Here is a 21,464-nt window from a genome sequence, read left to right as displayed (position 1 = left end):
CTGTGATGGATTTCTTAATCAATCCAGACAATTTAATTATGACAAAACCCAGAAATAAACAGAAAGGACCTTTTTTGTGTTGGTTCAGCACTTAAAAAGTTTGTAAAATCTTTTTGATACTCTTCTAAATGAGGTCTCTGATGGGGCATACGACATCTGGTCTTGTTGTCATACACTTAATGAGGACAGGTTTATTTATACTTTTATTCACAAAGCTTCATTCATTCCAGTTACATTTTCTCCCACGGTCACACCGCCACACACACACACACACACACACACACACACACACACACACACACACACACACACACACACACTCATACAGACAAAAGGCATGGCTGCAAGGATCAATCTCTCTCTGAGGAGTGAGCGAGTGAGTGATACCTTCTTTAGCTGGAGTGCTTTGCGGGGACTGGGTGAGAGACAGAGACTGAGAGAGTGTGGAGCCATCATCGGAGGTTAGCTCGTGCTCGCCATCTGCAGGGAGGGTGAGGTCGGCGGTGCAGGATGAGCAAATTGCAGGGCGGCGGTGCAGGGTGGAGATTGAAATAGTGGGACGACAGCAGGGGTGAGTGGAGGGATTGGGATGAGGGGGGTCAGAGGAGGGTGAGGGAATAGAGGGATGGGGGAGTTCAAGAGATTAGTGGTGACACACACATGTTAGAATCAGGCCATGCACAGATGCTTTTCCACAAATTTCCCAAAATCCTCAGTTGCTGATCGACTGTTTCTCTGAGCAGCAGCTGTGACATTTGGTTTTGTCCTAATATCTTTGTGACAAAGATGCAATGAAGACTAAGTAAAAGTCCACCGGTTCAAATTATTCCAGTCATTAACGATTTCAGTTCAACTGTGTTGTGAGGATCTTTAACAAAATTCTGTTTCCCTAAATTATTTTCATTGTAGGTGGTGGAAATGGAGAAAATGATCAAATCCCCATATTGAAGTAGAAGAAAGCAGAGGATTTTTTGGGCTTTTGTTGTTGTTGCAGGTTTCTACTCCTACTTTTTCAATCTTCTTACATGAACACTGGTACTGTATCACCCCGATTTAATCTTCTAACCTTGTGTCAATTTAAACCATATTCATGCCGAAAAGAGTGCTGTCAGCGCTCGTCATCTGTGCCGAAGGATTTTCTTTTCTAAAAACCGGTAAGAGTTCTTACGTAATTTAATTCATCTTATGAAAAAAGTTTGCGGCAGCTTTAGAAAAAACAAAAAACAAAAACCCTGCTAAGTAGAGAGAAGCATTAGTAGCGTCATTAGTTCATTAACTGCATTTGAATGATATTCCAACATTAGCACGTTCATTAGCACGTTCAGGGTTGCACACTCACTTGGGGGAAGCAACATTCGCGACTCCCTCGTGCACGGCCTATAGAGTGTGTTACATAACAAGCTGTTCTGTGCTGACAAAGTGTTCATTTGTTCTGTATGTGCTGATACTGACATGGAAACACACAGTTGAGATATTAGGAGGGAGCCGCTGAGGTCGGGAGAAGGTTGCATAATCCAGGCGTCTCAAAAGTGGATTTTGACCACGATGAGCCAACAAAGTAGGACTTCATATTTTACAGTATGTTAGAACAAGAACTGAATCAGCTTGGACATTTGGTATTAGTACACCACCTCTAATAACCATGGTGGACTGGACACCACTAATCACAGGCTAAACCTTTCAGAGTGTGTGTTTGTGTGCGTGTGCATGTGTGCGGCCTAGGCATGTTTTAGGCCATTCCAGACGGTCTCCAGCTGGCATCCAGATTGGCCACTGGGGATTCGTGGGGCTGTGGGGGCAATAGTGTCATAGCAACCAGCTCTGTTCATGTGGCGGGTGTGAAGACCTGCTGTCTGTGCGGTCTGCTGTCTTAGTCATACTGGCCCTCTCACACACGTACACACACATTGCGCTTACGTGTCATATGCACATAAACACGTGCGGATAAATACACACATTAATCTGGAGTAAGGTGGTGAAGGGCCTGAGGAGAACATGGACTGGTGGAGGACCCCCCTTCACTATCTAGTCACTATTGATTTTCCCCCTGCTGCTCTGAAAGGCACTGGGCTAATATGATTAGCATTGACTGTCTGTCTGTGTGTGGACACGGGGCTAATGCAGATGAAGGGAGCAGGGAAGCCTGCTGGGAACACACTGTCATGTTGAAAGATATATAGGGGTGTGTGTATGTGTGTCTACTGGGGCTGCTGCTAAGGAGACCAAGCTACAGACCAGGATTGTAGAGGCAACAAATCAGCAGAGGCAGAGCGTGGAACACACTCAAGAGGTTCTGCATTCATGTAACAAGCAGGAGGAACACGCTGGTAAAGGCAGAACAATATTTCAGACAAAGACTCGGCCCGAGTTCAGCTGTTTTAAACAAATCGCACAAGGCTTCAGCAGCACGTGTCCACATCTGGCTGTGCGTACGGATCCTGCATCTTATTCCCATTTTAGAGAAATGAAATAAAGGTTGCAAAGCACTCTGGGAAAAAACCCAAACCAAATAACATGAATGTAATAATAATGAAATAATTGTGACATCATCCAAAATGCACAACTATAAATTCTCTTCGAGAACATTTCATAACATCCATTTATATTTGCCCTAGCTTTGCACTAACATGATTTGTATTTTTACATCATTTTCACATGTTTATCTTGGGGTTAGATTCTCAAACTATCCCATGATGCCACTGGAAAGGAAGAGGACAACTGATGGTCACTAACCAGGCACGGTACCCCGTCATCGGCTGGGCCGGCTGACAGGAGGAGACCATGTAGGGTCTGGAGGTGTTACTCTGAGCTCCCTCGATCAAGAGGAGGGAGGAGGGGATACCTGGGTGATTTCAGCCTTTGAAGCCTGAGTTTGTATTTTCCTGGAATTTGATTGTGAGTCAAAACTGTTGTTGTAATTATTTTAGCCAACTTCATTGGTACAGTTTACTTCTTTAAATGATAACAGAGATGTCATTATTAAAGAGTCATGGTAAAGACATGTTTAGGCAAGATATGTAGCAGCTCAATGATTAAACTCCATTGATAGAAACAATGAATGTGTTACGCACATAAATACATCTGGATGAGTGCAGCCTGTCTCCAGCATCAACGCTGAGAAATGATCAGCTCTACATCTGTAATCCAGACCAGCAGGTAAGAGCTTAAACGTATATGCTGCATGTTGATCACTGATTACATTTGCTTTGTTACAAAAATGTGAGTGGAAGCTCTTTCTGCTGTGGACTACACTTGGAGCACCTGCTGCTGCTGCTTTTATGTGTGTGTGTGTGTGTGTGTGTGTGTGTGTGTGTGTGTGTGTGTGTGTGTCCCCATATGTCTCTCAGTGTGAACAGGCTCTTGTGGTGTTGAGCATGAACGGGTTCAGGCTTAGATCCACACATCTATGGACATTCATGAGCTCAGAGTTTTGTCTGCTCTGTGTGTGTGTGTGTGTGTGTGTGTGTGTGTGTGTGTGTGTGTGTGTGTGTGTGTGTGTGTGTGTGTGTGTGTGTGTGTGAGTGAGTTCAGTACCGCTGAGGCCCAGTTGCCTTCTCTCCACATTCTTGCGATATTCCTCCAGGTCTTTCTCTGACAGCTCACTGAAGGGGTTGGGAGGCAGGGGAGCCATCTGCTCCTCCTCTGTGGGTACGTATGGCTGAGAGGGATGAGCATGAGAACACACACACACACACACACACACACACACACACACAAACACGGAAAGAGTCAGTGAACACACATACACACACAAAACAGTCAGGCAGCACATGCATGCACTCACTGAAAAATCTTTTTGCCAACACAGATGGATAATATCTGCTGGTGCTTCTATGTACACACACATACAAATCTTTCACTCTTTCACACACAAATAAAAAAAAAAAATCAAAACTATATACACAGTCCCAAAATAGACTTCAGGGCAGACTTACACACAAGCCTGCTCATATAAAGTGAACCAACCACATCACACAATTCTCCAATCAACACACACACACACACACACACACTTTACGAAGCTTTTCTTCCAATTATTCAGCAAATGTTAAACAGATGAGAGACACAATATATTTTACCATCATATCATCAAAACAAGTGACATGCATGTACAAAATACACACATAAAATGACATATCTCCATAGATCGGTATAAAAAAACCACATTCATGCTGAAACACACTGTTATATTTCATCATCTCATAAAAAAAGGAGTTCAAATGTGCCCGACACACAAAACCACTGATGACATTTAGAATGTCTGTGTCATGCGGTGTTTGTGCTCTGAACAGATAAATCACTGTTCAGAGCACAAAAAAAAGAATGAAACAGATTAAACACTGCAAACAATTAGCAAACAATTCTGTATATTTACCAGAACTTTTATCTGCACCAGATCCTTCAAGACAAGATACCCACCACAAACAAGTCAGCGGCAAGAATATCAAAATCAATATTTAACCGTTTCATTCTGTGCAACTGGTACGACTCACAGAGACTCAGCATCATGTGTTCACCTGTCTCCACCTTGTGGCCAAAAGGTGTCACTAACGGGCTGAGCAGTTTTTTAAAATGTAACAGTTCATCCTTAGTTTTTGTTTTGTTTTGTTTTGTTGCACTGACTGGACCTCCACTTGGGGCTGTGCGGCTATCAAAGTCTCTTGTAATGTACTTCCTGATCCACTTTCATGTGCGATGTATTTTATTACTTGTGCTTTTCCCACCATGACAAATATACACTTATAAAGTTCCGCTCCACTAAAATACCTCCCACAGTATTTATGACAAAACAGAAAACAAAACAAAACAAAAAAAAAAGATATCAGTTTAATAAAACTCTAGAACGGAGGCTGGATAATTTTATTGCGAAAAACTCATTATTTTAATAAGCCAGAACATCGTTTGTATAAAAATAAATAAATGCCTTTGTCACTGTGTGACTGGCTGACTGTACTGTGTGACGTTTATAGAGAAATCTATTAAAAAAACAACCCTCCCTCCTCTCTCCACTCACCCGCCGCGGCTCATCAGCAGGGATCCCTGCGAGGTGCTGCGAGCGCGGTCCTGACGTCATCACATCGAACCGATTCTGCTCTCTGATCTGTAATAGGACAAAACACAAGGTGATGTCATAAGGTACCGGGAAGAAAACAATTCAGAACCTCAACACTAAACTCAAGCACCCTCAGTTCAGAATGCTATCACTCTACTGTTTCTCTTTCCCATCATGGATTTGAGATGAAAATTCTTGAAATTCTCACCAAGTCAAAGACTCAAGTCTGGGATCATTTAGAAACTCAGCATCTTCATGAATTGTTTATTACTGAAAGTTTGACTTTAACATGATAAAACATCATCCAAATGCTTTAACGTGACCTTTGGTTACCATTAATGCAGCGTTAGAGCAGGAATCTGACTCACTTTGTTCCGTTTGGCCAAGACCTCACCGGGGTCTGTGTTGAGAGGGACAAACTGATTGGGGTCCTCGATCCGGATCGGGGTTCCGGTCTCCTCTGCCTTCATCCACTGTAATGGGAGGAAACATGGAAGATGAAAACAACAACAACAACAACTACTAATGGTTAACCCTTCTGATGCTTAAGCTCTGGCATGAACAAAGGGCTACTTTTTTTCTGGCTCCTTTTCGCTTGTTTTTCTCTGTTGCTTCCCCTGTTCTTTCTTAATGTGATGTTTTACAGCGCTTTTGCCATCATGTTGCAACAGGAACTGTTGATTTATTTACATTTTGTCATTGCTGTTTTTTAGCTTACGATGGCAAGTTAATTCTGTCCATCTTGTCGCTGTACATACGCTCCGTACGTCTATATACATACACACAAGGGTAAAGCGTTAAAAAAGAAAAAAAATACATCCCTCTATTTTTATCAACATAGATGTGAACTTTTGGTGTGACATTACATCAAGGGAGTATTTCAAAGCTGGATGAATTGCAATTGAACACAAATGGGTGTCATTCTTTGTTTGACCAACAGGTGGCGGCCTAGTATCACATTAGGTAGTACACAATATTGAGACTCATTCCTGTACTGGCATTAATACACATGTTCTCCACACTCAAAAGAGTGCTGTGTGTGTGTGTGTGTGTGTGTGTGTGTGTGTGTGTGTGTGTGTGTGTGTGTGTGTGTGTGTGTGTGTGCGCGCGTGCGTAAACTACATCAAAGCTTGCCCACCGTGGTTGTCCTGCTGTTGTAGCGCTCTTCTCCACCCTCCACGTTGACCTTGGTGTAGCTGTTGGGTGAGTTCAGCCAGCGCGTCTTCTCCCTCTGCTGCCGCTGCTGTAGGAACTTGAAGGGCAGCCGCGTGGCGCCACCGTCTATATCCTCCTCGAACATGAACGCCGTGACGGTGGCGGGGATCTCCACGTCGCTTTTGTGCCTCGGCTTGTCCCGCACAATGGGGTGTCGGTAGGCATATCCTGTCCTGTAGCCCTGCGAGCGAGACAGAGACAATAAGGAACAGAAAAACAGCAGGACCCCACTTCAACATCACATTTATATTTTAATCACTTCTTCCTCTCAGTATATTGCATCTTTGCCTGCATTTCTTAAATTATCTCTACTTTTTTTAAGTGCCCCTCCCAAAGAGAGCAGCCAGGCCTGTGTGTCTGTGGACACTCCCAACTCTGTCCAACCAGGAGCTTTTGGGATCTACTGATTTAACCTTTGGTCTGAGACAAATAATAGAGAAGGTCTGAAAGTCGGGACACATACAGTAAGTATCGAGTCCAAGATTTAACATAAAAACTCCATAGTATAGATCATCATAACAGCTGGGTTCACGCACAGTTTTCCAATGTCTTTTCCAGGCTTCTGACCAATTATTTTCTAATATGTCCGTTTACACATGAAAAACTAACGGAAATCTATGCTGAAATTTGCCGGCATACGGCACAACAGTCGAAAAATCGTTGATTTGTCGAAGATTGAATTCATGTTTTGAATCAGGAAACAGAACTCAGACAACACTGAGCTTCAACTCTGGCTTCTGTTTCTGATTGAAAACATGGATTCAATCTTCAAGAAATAAAACATGAACATCATTTTTGTTTGACTGGTGAGGCACCTTATTGAAACGTCTGGGGAAACTGTTTTGTGATACGCTACCCTGCAAAGGTGCAAGTGTATAAGATTATTTTAAATGTGCAAATCCTTTTTTTATCCTCACTGTAGATATTTTCCAAATCTTTAGCAGGCCTGGAAAAATTGACATTTTGAAATTCTATGATTTCTCTGTATTTTCCATGACATTATGAACCCTAAATCAGTCATTTTAACATTCAATAATTTAATATCATATCCTACAGTGTATATATAATATTCCTATTTGTGTGCTCACACTCACCAGGTTATCCAGCATCCTCATCAGAGACTCAAACTCCAGCTCGCCAATCTTCCACTTGTACTGACCGCCTAAGTTGATATCAGCTGCTGAACTCAACTCAAACACGCGTGATTTGTACTTCTCTTGGTCCAGCACAATCAGGTTGTCCACGCTGCCAGCACACGAGATGGCATTGACCTACAACACGGACAGAGGGAGATGCACGGGAGCTCTTCCACTGATGCTACACAGCAGCTTTTCTATCACCAGACATCGTTCAGTCACTAAAATCCTTGTGATATTCAAATATTGCTACTAGCGTGCAGCAACGCCCCTCTGAGCCCGGGACAAATCTGTAATTCCATAAAACCTTCCTTCACTACTGTACCTCTCTCACTATGGTTACCGTAACACCAAGGAACATGTCACTCATGGATAACAACAAACATGGTTGGGGGATTTATTTATAGAAATTAAGCTGGGCTTTACAGGACGGATTAATGTTTTCTTTTGCTTGACTGGGTGCAGTCAGGAGATTTGGTTTGCCAGCGAGGGACATGACAACATCACTAAAATCCACCATACAAAGACTCACGAGACTCTGTAACAAAGGAAATACCAACCTCACACTCTAAAACCTGTACAAGCTTCTCAGACTCACACCGGGGGTCCACAGGTATAAGACAATTAGATGTAATGCTTCTTAAAACCTTTTTAAGATTATTTTCAACAGTCTAAGACATATTTTGTCAATGAATTGCATGGAAGAACAAATGTAAGTAGTAGATGTATGAGGTGTAACGGAGGAATATAGTTGTTGGAGTGATTTAGGTTCATCTAGCGACAGAAAAAAACGAAAAATACAGCAGTAGGTGCAGATTTAAAGATCTGTAACTTCACTAACGTGGACTTCAATGAGGGCTCTGCTCATTTTGACAAACTGACATTTTAAGATGGACCGTGGAGCTTTCTTTACTTTATAACAATAATTATGATAAAAAAATACATCTATTTCTCTTCTGTGCTTTTTGTTTGCTTTCTTGTGTTTGCTGCAACTCATATTTCACAAAATCCTACCAGCACTCTCGAAATATTTTTTGCCAACGGATCCCGGATAAAATGAAGCATACACACAAGTGTAGTGTAGCTTGAAACCTGCAGCTTCCAGTGGACAAACGGACTTTGTTGAGAAGCAAGAAACATCCAGACGTTTAACATGATAAACGTTAAATGTTTATTTCTTCATATATTCTGAACATTTTTTAATAAGGGAGAAGTAGGTTGTGGCATTTTAAAGATTTGAATGTGGTCGTTATATATCAATTGTTTCTGCAAAATTTAAAAAATACAATAATTTTTGTGTGTCAGGGGCCATCTTTAATACTATTATTGCCTTTTTTTTTTTTAGACTTAACGTTCCCAAACAGGTCAATCTGAGGAGTCCCAAGATAATGAGAGTCAAACATTCCTTTTACAAATCCCGGTATTTTGATATAGTATTGTATTCAATATTTGATCCAGTCTCCACTGGGATTAGAACCTGTTAGGAGGGGTCTACGAGCCATCACGGTTGGGAACTATTACAGCAAGTCTTACTGACTGATCCAGGTTTCAGCCTCTCTACATTAGAAAGGGAAAGAACGGCCCTCTATGGATGCTGCTGTGGACCAACGTCGCCAACAACACGTCAGCTCGTCACTGGCGTGACTTGAAACTGCTACCACACAAATCCAGCCACACATCCAGAGTTGGTTTGGATGTAAATCAGAGTGGAAACTGCTGGACAATGAGTAGAATTAGCAGGAAAGCTTCTGCCGGCGTGCTGATCTGACGCTGCGTGGTGCTGGAATGTGTTTGGTAACCAAAACAACAAACGTGACCTTGTGTGTGTGTGTGTGTGTGTGTGTGTGTGTGTGTGTGTGTGTGTGTGTGTGTGTGTGTGTGTGTGTGTACCTGGATTTCACAGGCATACTGGGCATTGTAGATGTAGTGAAAGGCCTCTTCGATGGTCTCTCCAAGTGCAACCACGCCATGATTCCTCAGCACCAACACCTTCAACACAAACACACAGGATTAATCATTCATTTTTGATAGAGTTTGAAAGAGTTTGATAGAGTGTTTAATAGTCAATTTTTCTAAATGCTCAATTATGTGTCACGCCTTTAGATAAATAATCAAATAACCACAGGGACACTTTTTTATTCCGTGCGTCATCGTGGGCTGAGCTCTGGTACGAGGACACGCCAGTGATGGAAATCCCCGGGACTTCCATGATGTGCTGCCAATGATAAATTCTATTAATCTCTGATCATTTCAACTGTAGCAAAACACACGCAGGGAGGGGCGAACTGGAATAATGATGCTCACACACATTTGAAAGAGCTAAAATGTCCATAGAGTGAAGGCAGGAGATACAGAGGGGAGCCCTCTGATATTTCAGCAGGAGGTGCTGGCTGGACCGTCATGCTCCTGCTCCTTTAAATACACCCTGATGATGAGTTCATGTCTCTCTGGATGCCTGCAGGGTCCAGGTACAAACACCTCCAAAAACCACTTTCTGCTTCTTTCTCAACCTCTCTGAGATGTTCAGTTCTCTTCTACTTTTGCTTGTAGTCGAATGAATGGAGTGTAATTGGTGCATTCATTATGAAGGTAAAGAGGAGTGCTTGTCACTTGGCTTTGTGGTGATTTCACAAAACATTTAACAATGCGACTGGCAATCAGAAATCAGAATAGGAAAAATACAATTTTGGCTGCCAAAAGTGAGAACCATTCATCCTAACAACTTTTGAACTCACGACTGCAGTTTCATGAAGCACCAGTGATGCTCAGGCTGAGTTTGTCGTGGATCAGATGAACCGTTGTTGAGATAATTGAAGAAAAGACAGAACTGTGTTGCTTTGCTCACTGTTAGGGGCTCCTTGGAGGTCAAGAACCATCCATTCATCCATTTTCTACCGCTTATCCTGTTAAGGGTTGCAGGGAGTCTATCCCAGCTGCCTTCGAGTGAGAGGCAGGGTTCACCCTGAACAGGTCACCAGTCCATCACAGGACCAACACATAGAGACAGACAACCATTCACACTCACAGTCACACCTACAGTCAATTTAGAGTATCAATCAGCCTTGTCCCCTCTTGATGTCTTTGGACTGTGGGAGGAAGCTGGAGTACCAGAGAGAACGAGCTTGAGAACCATTTCACCAAATCCAACACAACTTTACATGCTGGTTCATTCTAGGCTGAATCCCAATTATTTTCTGGGTGTCTGTTCCTAACTTCCTGTGTATGTATTGATTTTTTTAAGAAAGTATTTAAGATCTCTTCTGTGCCTTGATGGCTTTCGTGTGCTATGACATCTTATTTCTTCACTGGTGAGCTGAGATCGGAGCCCTGGCAGCTGTGGGTCCTCCTACCTTTGCTGTAGGCCCCAGTGCCTTCTGCAGCTCTCGGCGCTCCTCCTGGTCATCCAGGCTACCCTGGTAGTTGTAGTAGGCGATGTCACCCAGAATCAGTGACTCCTGGGAAATGGGTAGGATGCCACACTTCATAGATGAGACCTGGAACAGGGCGGAGGGAGGAGAAGACACATCAGAGAAGACAGGTCTCTTCTAGATGCTTCCGATTGTCTCTGTGGGAGGCTTCTTCTTAGCAAATGAAATATAACTGCATCGCTGCACCTCATAGGGCACTTCATTGTCTAGTAAGGTGGTTATTTACTTCCAGCAGATGCGTCCTGGTAGTTTTTACTGATTTAATTACATCCTCTGCTTGTCTACGCATCTCTGCTGTGGCTCATTCCAAAATGCTTGATTTGTTTATCACTGGGAGCTCTAGGTTCAGGTTTCAGACGTGCATTTGCTTTCAGAGCAGGACTGATATGTGTACTGACTGCAGCTGTGGCCGGGGTGTGCACGTGTATGACACAGCGGATGTCTGGTCGCATGGAGTAGATGGCAGCGTGGGGGCTGAAACCCGCCGGGTCAACTCTCAGGTTAGTGGAGCCCTGCTCGATCACGTCCCCGATGATGTTGACCTTCACCTGGAGGAAGAGGAGGAGGAGAAGAGCTGCGGTCAGCGGAAGGTTGACTGATTTCTGCATTCTGTGTAAAACTGGTAATGTGGAGTATGACTGATCAAGTATTCCTCGGCTGTAATCAGATCAACGCCTGCGCAACACAAACACGGCTGATAAGCCTTCAACATGATCTAAACAGACACAAGTCAAACTCAATGAGTGTGATGACAGAAATCACATTATCAGCCAGTCGTCTTCCTTGTCTGCCCCTCTCCAGGAAATGAACTGAACGAGGAGGAAACATAATGTTGCAGGACATGACATCCTTTACTATGACAGCTTCATTACCAGTCAGTTTAGATGTTATTGGATTATTGGAGGGAGGACATACGGGAGAGCTGGAGGAGTGTAAAGAGACTAAAACCATAACTCTGAAGGAAGAGAGAGAACTCCAGCGAGAGCAGATGTCAGATCTTGCAGTAAAACTGGTAATAAACAGAAACAGCTACACCTGAGGGTCTTGTACTCTGCCATCCACATTTTTCTCTGCTACAAACTTAACACTGCAGGCTGTGTGTTCTATGTATCAGGGAATACGCCCTGCTCAGTCTCATCTTTTACTCATGCTTCTATACAGAGTATCAGAATTCTTGAACTTTCTTTATCCTTGCTTCATTTACATGTTTTAAAACGACATTTTTCCTAGAATTACCAGTTATTCACTTTTACATGTCGATGGTGTTCAAGAATCTTTCCACACTAAAAGGTCTGTATGTTCATACATTTAGAATAACTTGTATGTATTCAACACTTATCAGAGCAGAAATTTCAATACAGTGGTTTTGGTACCTGAAAAACTCAACTCTCCCAACACAGCACAACTCAGGACAGACTTGGATTTTAAATCATGGATCAGTAAGCAAAAGCTTCAGTCTGAAGATCCTGAAACGTGTCCTGAATGGTGTTTGGATGGATGACTGCATTATTGCCTGCTCATTAGCAGAGCGAAGCCAACGGCGTGACTGACCATCCATCCCCATCTGTATGTACACACGCAGCCAAAGGCAGCAGAGAGAACATTGATTGAACATCGATTGTGTAATATCACGTGTCCAGTCGAGTATCAGTTCACCCTGTCACGTCCTTCAGAGAGCAGCAGGCTCCCTCTGCAGCAGCCCGTCAGTCAAACAGCTGAGGGGCCTTGTGACCAACGTCTAAATATAAAAAAGATGCCAAAGGACGCGTCAGAGAGATTATGAAACGTGACGCAGTTGATGATAAGATATTTCTGTAGACACGAGAGTGCAGAGAGGCTCCTGGGAAGGTGTGAGGGGCCGCATGGACCCCAGAGGAGCGATCAAGTTAAGCGAAGTGAGCAGCTGCATTTTAACCTACAGACCCTCTGACGTGATAATGATCACAGCCTTCAAATGTCAAAGCCTGCAGCTGCACCGACTACAACCCCAAACGGAGAGAGAGAGAGAGAGAGAGAGAGAGAGAGAGAGAGAGAGAGAGAGAGAGAGACCGCGCTCCAACAGGGACGAGGAGGGTGAGGTGGACTGAAAGTAATCCAACTTAAACCTTCACCGTGACTCATTCTAATCTGTCTGCTTCCAAACACTGATGATAAATATCAAAACAAACCCTAAGAGAGACACACACACAAAAAAACTCGTTCCAATTGTCAGCCGCACTGATGTGGTCATTACTTTCACAAACACAGACATTAATGGCCAACACCACCAAAGACAATCAAACTATACATATTTAGTTTTTTTCATGTTTTTTCATTTTATATTTCTTACTGTAATTAGCACAATTAGTAAATAGATGTTGTGCCACAATACATCAGACAGTGTTTATAGAATGTAGATTTTGTTCAACTTTCTTTTCAACTTCTTTGGTTGTACTTTTACAGTGGCAGAGACAGTAACCTGATCAAGCTCTTATTATGAAGACCAAAAGTGGATACAATACAGACTTTGTGTGATATTCCTTTATATTTATATTCCTTTATTCAGATCTATACTGCTCAGCCTAAACTGGGTCACCTATCCCAGTACAACCGCGACGGGTCACAAGTCCAGGACTCACAAAAAGAAAGCAGAACATTACAGCAACTGAAGGAGTCTCCTATGAATCCATTGCCCATGTTTCTGGTGACTGGGAGGAGGCTGGAGCGCTGAGAGAGAACAAACGCATTCACAAGGACATGTGACTTCCAAATATAGTTTTGTTGATTTGAATCCAAAAAAAATCTAAAGAGATAAACTATCACCGCATAATTCAGCCCATAAATGATCATATTGTTCTCTATAAAACAGAAAATAAACCATTCAGGAAGGATTTTTGCAAAAAAATGATGAAACCAAATGCAGAAGCATCAAGAATGAAATGAGCAGTGGCACTTTACGTGAGTGGAAAGCTTTATCAACAGGCAGCAGCTGAAAGTAGGTCAGCAGCTGGAAGTGACCTTCAACTGAGTTTGATACGAAATCGCAGCCTGACAGCGGCACGGATGCTACGTCCAGCTGTCCACCCTCACCTGAGTGTGTTATTTTGACATAAACTTGGATATTCCTGCTTTGCTCAATCAGACAGGTAGTTCTTTGTACGGTGAAAACAGATGGTTGAACTTGTTACATAACCATCTACAGACATTCTGTCCCTCCTCATCTGTCACGTGTGTTTTAATTGGCTCCCCTGGACGACCTGCAGAAGGTCCAATCTCTCCGCCTCACACTTTTCCTCTCACGAGTCAGCAAATAAAGTAGTTGCCGGGTCGCCTAGTTTCAGGTCACCGAGTACACATATTGTTACACCAGTAGACATGATGCCGTGTGGACAGATGTGTAATAATCTGCTGGTAGCCCTGTTTCCTCCTGCCCCGCATTTAAACTCCCTGTAATTCAGTTTCTATTTCCGTTTGTTTGTGTCTCTGCTTCCCTCTTCTTGCCACTCTCCTCTTCTACTTTGCATCCAAACAGGATTTTACTCACTGGAGAGTCGGATTCATGATAATTTGTATTTACTCGCTTAAAATAATGACTAGTGCCAGCTAAGTCAAACTGTACACCTGCACAAGGACTAAATTTTAGAATAGTAAATATCTTTTAAACACATGGATCGTGCCATTGAAAATCCTCTGCCTGGATCAACTTTGTAAATTTGTGTAATTATCATTGTTTCCATGATCAAAACTCTTGGATCAAGTTTGCATCAATATGAGCCAAACACACACACACGCACGCACGCACGCACACACACACACACACACACACACACACACACACCCTACTGTTTCGATATAACTAAATCACTGACCAAGAATTTATGATCTTTACTTTGGGTATTTTTCATGGTTCTAATTTCATTTAGCTTTATTAAATCATATCTTTTTTTTTTTACAGTTATAAATATGAATCCACCTCATCTGAGCTTCATCTGTATACTTTTACTTCATGGAGTAAAAATTATACTTTGAGCAGAATACGGAGGTTAATAATCTCTAAGTGGTGTGTTGGTGGTACTCGTCTTACCAGGTTGGATGCGGACGCCTCGGCAAACGACAGCCCTCTGGGGATGATGAGGATGTGATCTTGCTCCTTGCTGACTCGGCCCTGGGTGAAGAGAAAGATTGGGATTGACTCATATCAAGACAACTAATTGGTTCTATAGTTTGTCTTAGTAACCGTGGCTGAAATCACTTCCTTGTGCTCTCATTTGCTGCACCTGCTATCAAAGATGCTAGTTTCCTGTGAGGTGACCCCCCCCCACACACACACACACACATGTTTGAGGCACAGGCACACAAACACACACAGTTTTATCCTGATGGATGGATGACATATGTTTTCTGTTAGCTGATTTGAGTGTCAGTTCTAGCGTGGATGTCCTTGATGATTTTTGAAGGCCCTCTAGAGTCCAGATCTGTTATTCTGGCTTTAATGGTTTGCTGTTGTTGGATGATGTCTAGTCACTTGGACTAATTCAGCCTTCTTGACTGTCAACACATAACTGGCCACAATGGAAACAATCTGAGATTTTTTACTGCTTTTCTTGACAATATTTTAAAACTTTGTATGATAACTGGCTTGACCAGTGTCAAATAAACCGAGAACGCTACACAACGCCTCAGTCAATATGGTACAAAATACTGTAAATAACAGCCCAGTTTATGTGCTGCTGTTACACCTCGCTGTCTGCATTAAGGTGGATGGAAAGATGGTTCCTTTAAGAGGCAGCAGCACAGGTAGTCGTAGCATTGGAACTACATCTGTGTGAGGGACAGTCAGAGCGTAGAACATCTGATTCAAAACAGATGCCACCATTGTTTTGGTGTTGCAGTTTAGGGTCACGTCTTAGTCTGTCTTACTGTGATGTAGGAGTTAGCAAAGTGGGCCCAGCTGAAGAGGTCCACCAGTCTGTAGAGGCTGGCCAGTTTACAGCGTGTCAGCTTCTCTCCTTTCACCATGGCGGTGGATTCAACGCCGTACATGTCGTTGATGGGAGTGACCATCCCAAGACCTGCGCGAAAACAACATCAACAATCACCAAAAAAAAAACAAAAAAACTATTTTTTTCTCAATGTCATTATTATCTATAAGTTGATGACGTTCGGATCAGACACATCTGGCTTCTCTAATTGGACGCATTCATTATGTACATTTTGAATTGGACTGCTCTGCAGCCTTTGATGTGTAATTCGTCGTGCATTCCTCTGCTGTGATTTGAAGCAGACTCCTGGACATAACTCACAAAGGATCAAACCCCAGAGAAATATGCACGGCTCTTCCGGAGTCTGGGGTCGAGTCGGTGTATCAGCCCTCCAGCACACAAAGCTTGTGTTTGCATTTTGGATCTCCTGTCTTCACATACTGATGCTCTGGTTTTGAGAGCAGTTCACAGTGGTTGCACCCCGGGCAAGGGTGGCATGTTCTGTTCAATGTTGGTGTCTGGTTGCCTAGGTAACGGGTCACATCACTACTCACTAAGGGGGGAGGTGTTGAAACCAGCCACTGAGCTGGCCATGAAGAAGTCAGCGATCTGTCTGAGGGCCAGCAGACCAGTGGGGTTGTTGCCCTTCCGCTGCTGCTCTTGGATCAGACTCTCCAACTCCTCCTTGAAGGCCTGAGGAAGACGAGGAGACATCAGAGGAGACACCATCTTAATCATCATGCACTCATGTTTAAGAACTCTCTGCATTTTCCAAACATAACAATGAGTATTAACTTCCACCTAAATTCACCCACTTTGACTCACAAGAGTAAACAATTTTGGGTTGTTTAGTTTCACTTCAAAATAACAAAAATGAAAAAGGATAGAGAGAATAAGAACGTGGGAACATGAAGAGAAGAAGAACAGGGGAGAGCGTTCAATCACAGATTACTCATGGTCCTCAGGTGTCTATCTGAACCACTCAGAAGGAACGATACAACCAGCTGACACTGAATTGGCTGCCTGGAGTGACAGAGTGTATGTGGTTTTTATGTATGTGTGTGTGTGTGTGTGTGTGTGTGTGTGTGTGTGTGTGTGTGTGTAAGCTTCAGTCATGCCGCCAACATCACATAGACCAAATCATACTTTCCCTTTCTTCATCTTGAAACACCTCATAAATCAATAAGTATCAGTAAACAGCTGGTAAGGATCTGAACCTGCTGGACATGTGATCTCCGGTCAAACCCAGGAAGTGATACCGTGTGTGAAGCTGCTGATAATCTTAAGTTTGTTAACCTCTCAGCAGGTGACCTCACCTTCCTCTATCAGCTAAAGGTGCAGACAAACTGCTCCTGCCTGTTGTGACAGTTTGAGTTGTCCGAATTCATTCCAGCAAGATGAATCCTTTTTTTTTCTCTTTAGTTTCGAATTTTCTTCCCTACATTAATTGTCATTAGGTTTCTGCAGATGCTGCAGCATGTTGATTGATTAGTTAAACCTGACGCGGCTCCATCAGCGAAGTCATGTAGTAAGATAGCTGAATGGTATGAAACAGAAGGGAACTCAAGATGGGCAGAGGGTGACTGTAAATGTGCTCAACTTTTAAACTGCTTTGTAAATTGATACTTTCACAAGCATGTTTTTGTGAAAACACAGAATGAAGTGTAAAACATCATGTTGTCTCTCCTGGTCCACTTTAAGGATGTCCATCACACACTCCGATCAAAAGTTACTCGGCTGTCTGCTCTGTCGATATTTCCTCCCGCTAGATCAGATCTTTGTCTTCTGTTATTAGAGAAATCATCCCACTAGGAGAGTGAAAACAGCCCATGACTCCATTACTATGTGATGACTCTTGTCTAGGAGAGCGACATCCAATATAAATGCTTTTGTTTTATCCAAGGGCCGATGCAACGGTCTCTCAATAGAGCTGTGTGTGTGTCTGAACACAGAAACCTCTCTGACTCTTCACTTCCTGTCGTCCCTGTCCCCGTCTAGTCACCCCATGAGATGATCCATTAGTGTTTTGCCAAAAGGGTCGAAGCTTTGGTCTTACGCCCGTGTGGGGGAATTTTGTTTAAATGGACAAAGACAGCCAGAGTCCCGGAGCACTGCTGGTGCTGAACCAAGGCCAGACATTCTTCCATCCCTGGTGGCGATGTTGCTATGGTAACAGGCTTGTTGTGCATGTCTGAGAGTCAGTGGGTTTTTAGTTGTTGTTGTTGTTTTGGACATTTCTGTTTAGCCGTCACGTTGACAGAGGAGTGGTGGTGGTGATCAAGCAGATTCCTCAGTTAACTACAGACATTTACTGTGCTGGAGGATTGATGCTCTGTCGCTCTGTCTCTCTGTCTCTCTCTCTTGTAGTTGTACATAAAGACTATCAACTCATCCCATTAGTTTTTTTTTTCTTCAAGAGATTGTTTACTGGTGGACAGCTGCCTGCTTCAGCTGCACCGCAGGGGAACAGTTATCATGGTGGTTAAAACAACATTGTGTCAGAAGCCATTTTGAATTCATCACTTATTTACTGTAATCCAGAATACAGGTGTTGCATCTCAAGTGTTATCACAATAATCTGTAAACTAGCAGTCATCAACCTGCCCATCACAACCGGCTGAGCTTTCAGTATTTATTTACCCGCAGAAAACTTTCAGCCTAACACACCTCCGGTCCTTTCAGAAAACTACAATTTCATTGTGATCTAACTGCAATAAAGACATTAAAATAATGCCAAAGTAAAACATCACTATGTCGATTTGAATAAGCATGAATGAAGACTCTGTCATGTCTACAAGAAACAACTTCTAAATTTCGGTAACTCGGAAAACTCCGTAAGTGTTTTTTCCCCCAAGCAGTCCGAGCGAGCATTTTCTCTGTTGACGGCTTGAGGTGGAAAAGGCCAGTGACCGCTGGTCTAATCGGTTTCAGACAGCAAAACTCACAAGATTTTGGAATTAAACCTTTAAAATACACATGATTACACATGCACACACCCAGAAATACACACTCTAGCAGGCATCTGCTCAGCAATATATGTGTGTGTGTGTGTGTGTGTGTGTGTGTGTGTGTGTATTCTCAAGAAGATTATGACAGCAGGGATTTGATTCCCATCATCCAAACAGATTAATTCCGGGGCCTAAAGTGGATCTATCATTAATATTTTTCGGCAAAACCCCCACATCTGCAGCAACAAAAAACAACATCACGCCAATGTGTGCGTGCGTTTTTTTTTTTTTTCTCTTTCTTGGTTTGTTTTTTGCTGCTCGGCTTGAAATTCCTTTTTCATTTCAAGCCACAGACAGGAAGTCAGGTGAACCTCATATGACATCGCAACACATTCACATCTGGAGAGAACAATAACACAAATATTCATCCTTCATCCTGACAGATTAAAATCCCAGACAGACAGCCAGGCTGAGAAGGTCTCTGCCCTTGCTGGAGGAAAAAAGGGATCTGAGGAAGTGTTTCAGTAGCTACTCCAAGATATCAATCACTCATCGTTTCTAAGGGATCAGCAGGAGTTTTTTTTTTTTCTTAACCTGTAGATGGCGTGTTAAAACGTCAGTTCAAAACTAAAAAGCTGACCCAGTCTAAAGGACAAAAAATAGTCAACAAATTAAAGACATTCCTTGATATAAGTATGTCTTTATTTGTTCTCACAGAAGGAATTGCTGTCTTTGCCTCACATGGCAGTCAGGTTGTGCTGCAGGCAGCTCCAGCGGCGGCGGGGAAGAGACTTCCTGAAAAGCCCCCTTCATCCATGATTTAAGAGGAGACACATTTTCACATCTATTCTTGATCATCTGAGTCAAACAAGCCACAATTACTTCACCATCAGCTGAAGGGCTGAGTCATCTAAAGCCGTGTCATCAGAGACGTTTCCTTTTGTCGAGATTCTCTCGTTTCTGCTGCAGCTATTGTTGATCCTACAGGTGCCGCTCTAACTGCTGAACATTATCCTGTGAGAAAAGGAAACGGGACTTTGTTGGGTTTATATATATTTATAAAAATATATAAATAAGGGTGTGTGAGTAATGGTTGCTATGTGTACACACACTTTTGTCCTCATGGGAAATGTAATAACTACAGCAAATGAAAAGTTTCACAAATTGGATGGTTTGAACTATGATTTAGCTACTGGACTGGCTATAAAACATCAACCCTCTAGACCAATGACCACTGTGTTTCCTGTAGCTGGGTAAAATTACATTCTCTGGGTTATAAAAATGAATCGTGGTTTACCTTGAAGAACACACTGATCTTTATTTTTTGCTGATGCCCTTAAAGCTCCATTTGCACTCAACTCAACAGACCGAATCACCTAAATACAACTCTTTAATAACATACTTTGAAAGACACCTACACCAGTCAGGAGGCCACACACACACGCACGCACACACATAGACCAGGCGAAGCCTGTAATTGCAGGCAAACACACACTCCAATAGGCTCTCCAGTTATGTCAGCACAATGCTGTTCTTTCAGGTTGTCTACGTGACAGCTTTATAAAGCGGGAGTGAGGCAGCCTGCAAGCGTGCCGCTGCTATTGATTCCCCCTCAGTCTAACTCAGGGTGCGCATCAATGAAACCGGACCTACTCTGCTTGTTAACCTGTGTTAAGTTATTCTTGAGAGATGCACTTGTTCACCGTGACATACAAGTTCAAGAAAAGCAGAGCCAACGAGATAATTCAAGTTTTAAAAGTGACAACAAAAAAAGTGCCTGTGAAGGTGACTGTACTGTGTTGATTCCTACATGCTGAGCTGCAGATCAGGATTCACCAATCAGACGGCTTCTCTTCTGACGCAACAATGAAGAGTCCAGTCACAACCCAATGCCTCATTTTCCCACAAATCTGGGTAATGCAGGCATGATAAATCCTCTCTGGAATCATTTTAACATCACAAAGGAAGAAATGCTGCAACCAAAAGTGGCAGAATGAATGTGACGGACAGTGACAATACAGAATTTGACAATGACTGTGTCAAAGAATCACTGGACAACGTGGATTTATCACATCATCTGAGTCCTAAATGGATGAGTACATCCTCGTTTAAAAAAATAAATATCTCCATATGCTAATTTCAGCAAGAAAAAAAACAAAACAGCTTTTCTGTGACTAGAGTTTTTGTTTCCACTGATTCGAGCAGGTAGAAAGCTGAAGTAGCGCTAGATACACTGTACTCTCTGAGCACCACCTGAGGGGGGGGTTCTTTTGACCTTTCCTTTTCAAGTTGCACGTAAGCTAAAGTGGACTTGGTATCATTTCAGTCTGTTGCCCTCTAACCCTGAGGGTCCCACTCCACTGCTTAAGTTTTGTTAGCTCCAGTTCCAAGGAGATGTTGCGAAACACCAAACTGAAACACAGCCAGCAAAACATGGCTCTGAGGGGGAACGCCGGCGGTTTTAAAAAAGGAATCTCTGGAGTGCGCTCAACCACAAATGTTCTATCAAATGAGACCTTCAGGATTTTAAGAGGAAAAAACAAAAATCGAGACCAGCCGTGAAGGGGTTCTTGACACAACCCAACAAAGCACCATCAATTATCCACTTGAGTTTGCTGGCAAGTTGTCGGGAAAGAGGAGAGGATTTGCGCTTCCTCTTAAACCCTCTACAGCAAATGAGGTTGAGTAATATTACGACAAAGTAGGAGTTCATGATGTGGACG

General features: G+C 42.9%; 1 protein-coding gene across 5 annotated transcripts in view; it reads right to left on the bottom strand.

Moving 5' to 3' along the window:
- The window catches only part of add3a (adducin 3 (gamma) a), a 104,477-nt gene that overhangs the window by 6,738 nt on the left and 76,275 nt on the right, over positions 1-21,464 (bottom strand). For 4 of the 5 annotated variants that reach the window (XM_086211027.1, XM_086211026.1, XM_086211025.1 and 1 more), the window contains 12 exons: positions 16,348-16,486; positions 15,732-15,883; positions 14,896-14,976; positions 11,231-11,380; positions 10,755-10,898; positions 9,295-9,393; positions 7,363-7,539; positions 6,192-6,449; positions 5,422-5,526; positions 5,015-5,101; positions 3,535-3,658; positions 388-480 (listed from right to left, as the gene is read on the bottom strand). In XM_086211027.1, coding sequence (XP_086067153.1) covers positions 388-480; positions 3,535-3,658; positions 5,015-5,101; positions 5,422-5,526; positions 6,192-6,449; positions 7,363-7,539; positions 9,295-9,393; positions 10,755-10,898; positions 11,231-11,380; positions 14,896-14,976; positions 15,732-15,883; positions 16,348-16,486 — 1,609 coding nt within the window. The remainder of the gene's footprint in view (positions 1-387; positions 481-3,534; positions 3,659-5,014; positions 5,102-5,421; positions 5,527-6,191; positions 6,450-7,362; positions 7,540-9,294; positions 9,394-10,754; positions 10,899-11,230; positions 11,381-14,895; positions 14,977-15,731; positions 15,884-16,347; positions 16,487-21,464) is intronic. The other variant, XM_086211028.1, reaches the window with a different exon arrangement.

Source organism: Aulostomus chinensis, chromosome 8, assembly GCF_037954235.1.
Source record: "Aulostomus chinensis isolate RoL2024-O1b breed Wild chromosome 8, RoL_Achi_v1.0, whole genome shotgun sequence".
NCBI classification, from domain to species: Eukaryota; Metazoa; Chordata; class Actinopteri; order Syngnathiformes; family Aulostomidae; genus Aulostomus; species Aulostomus chinensis.
This window is presented reverse-complemented; position numbering and strand designations above follow the sequence as displayed.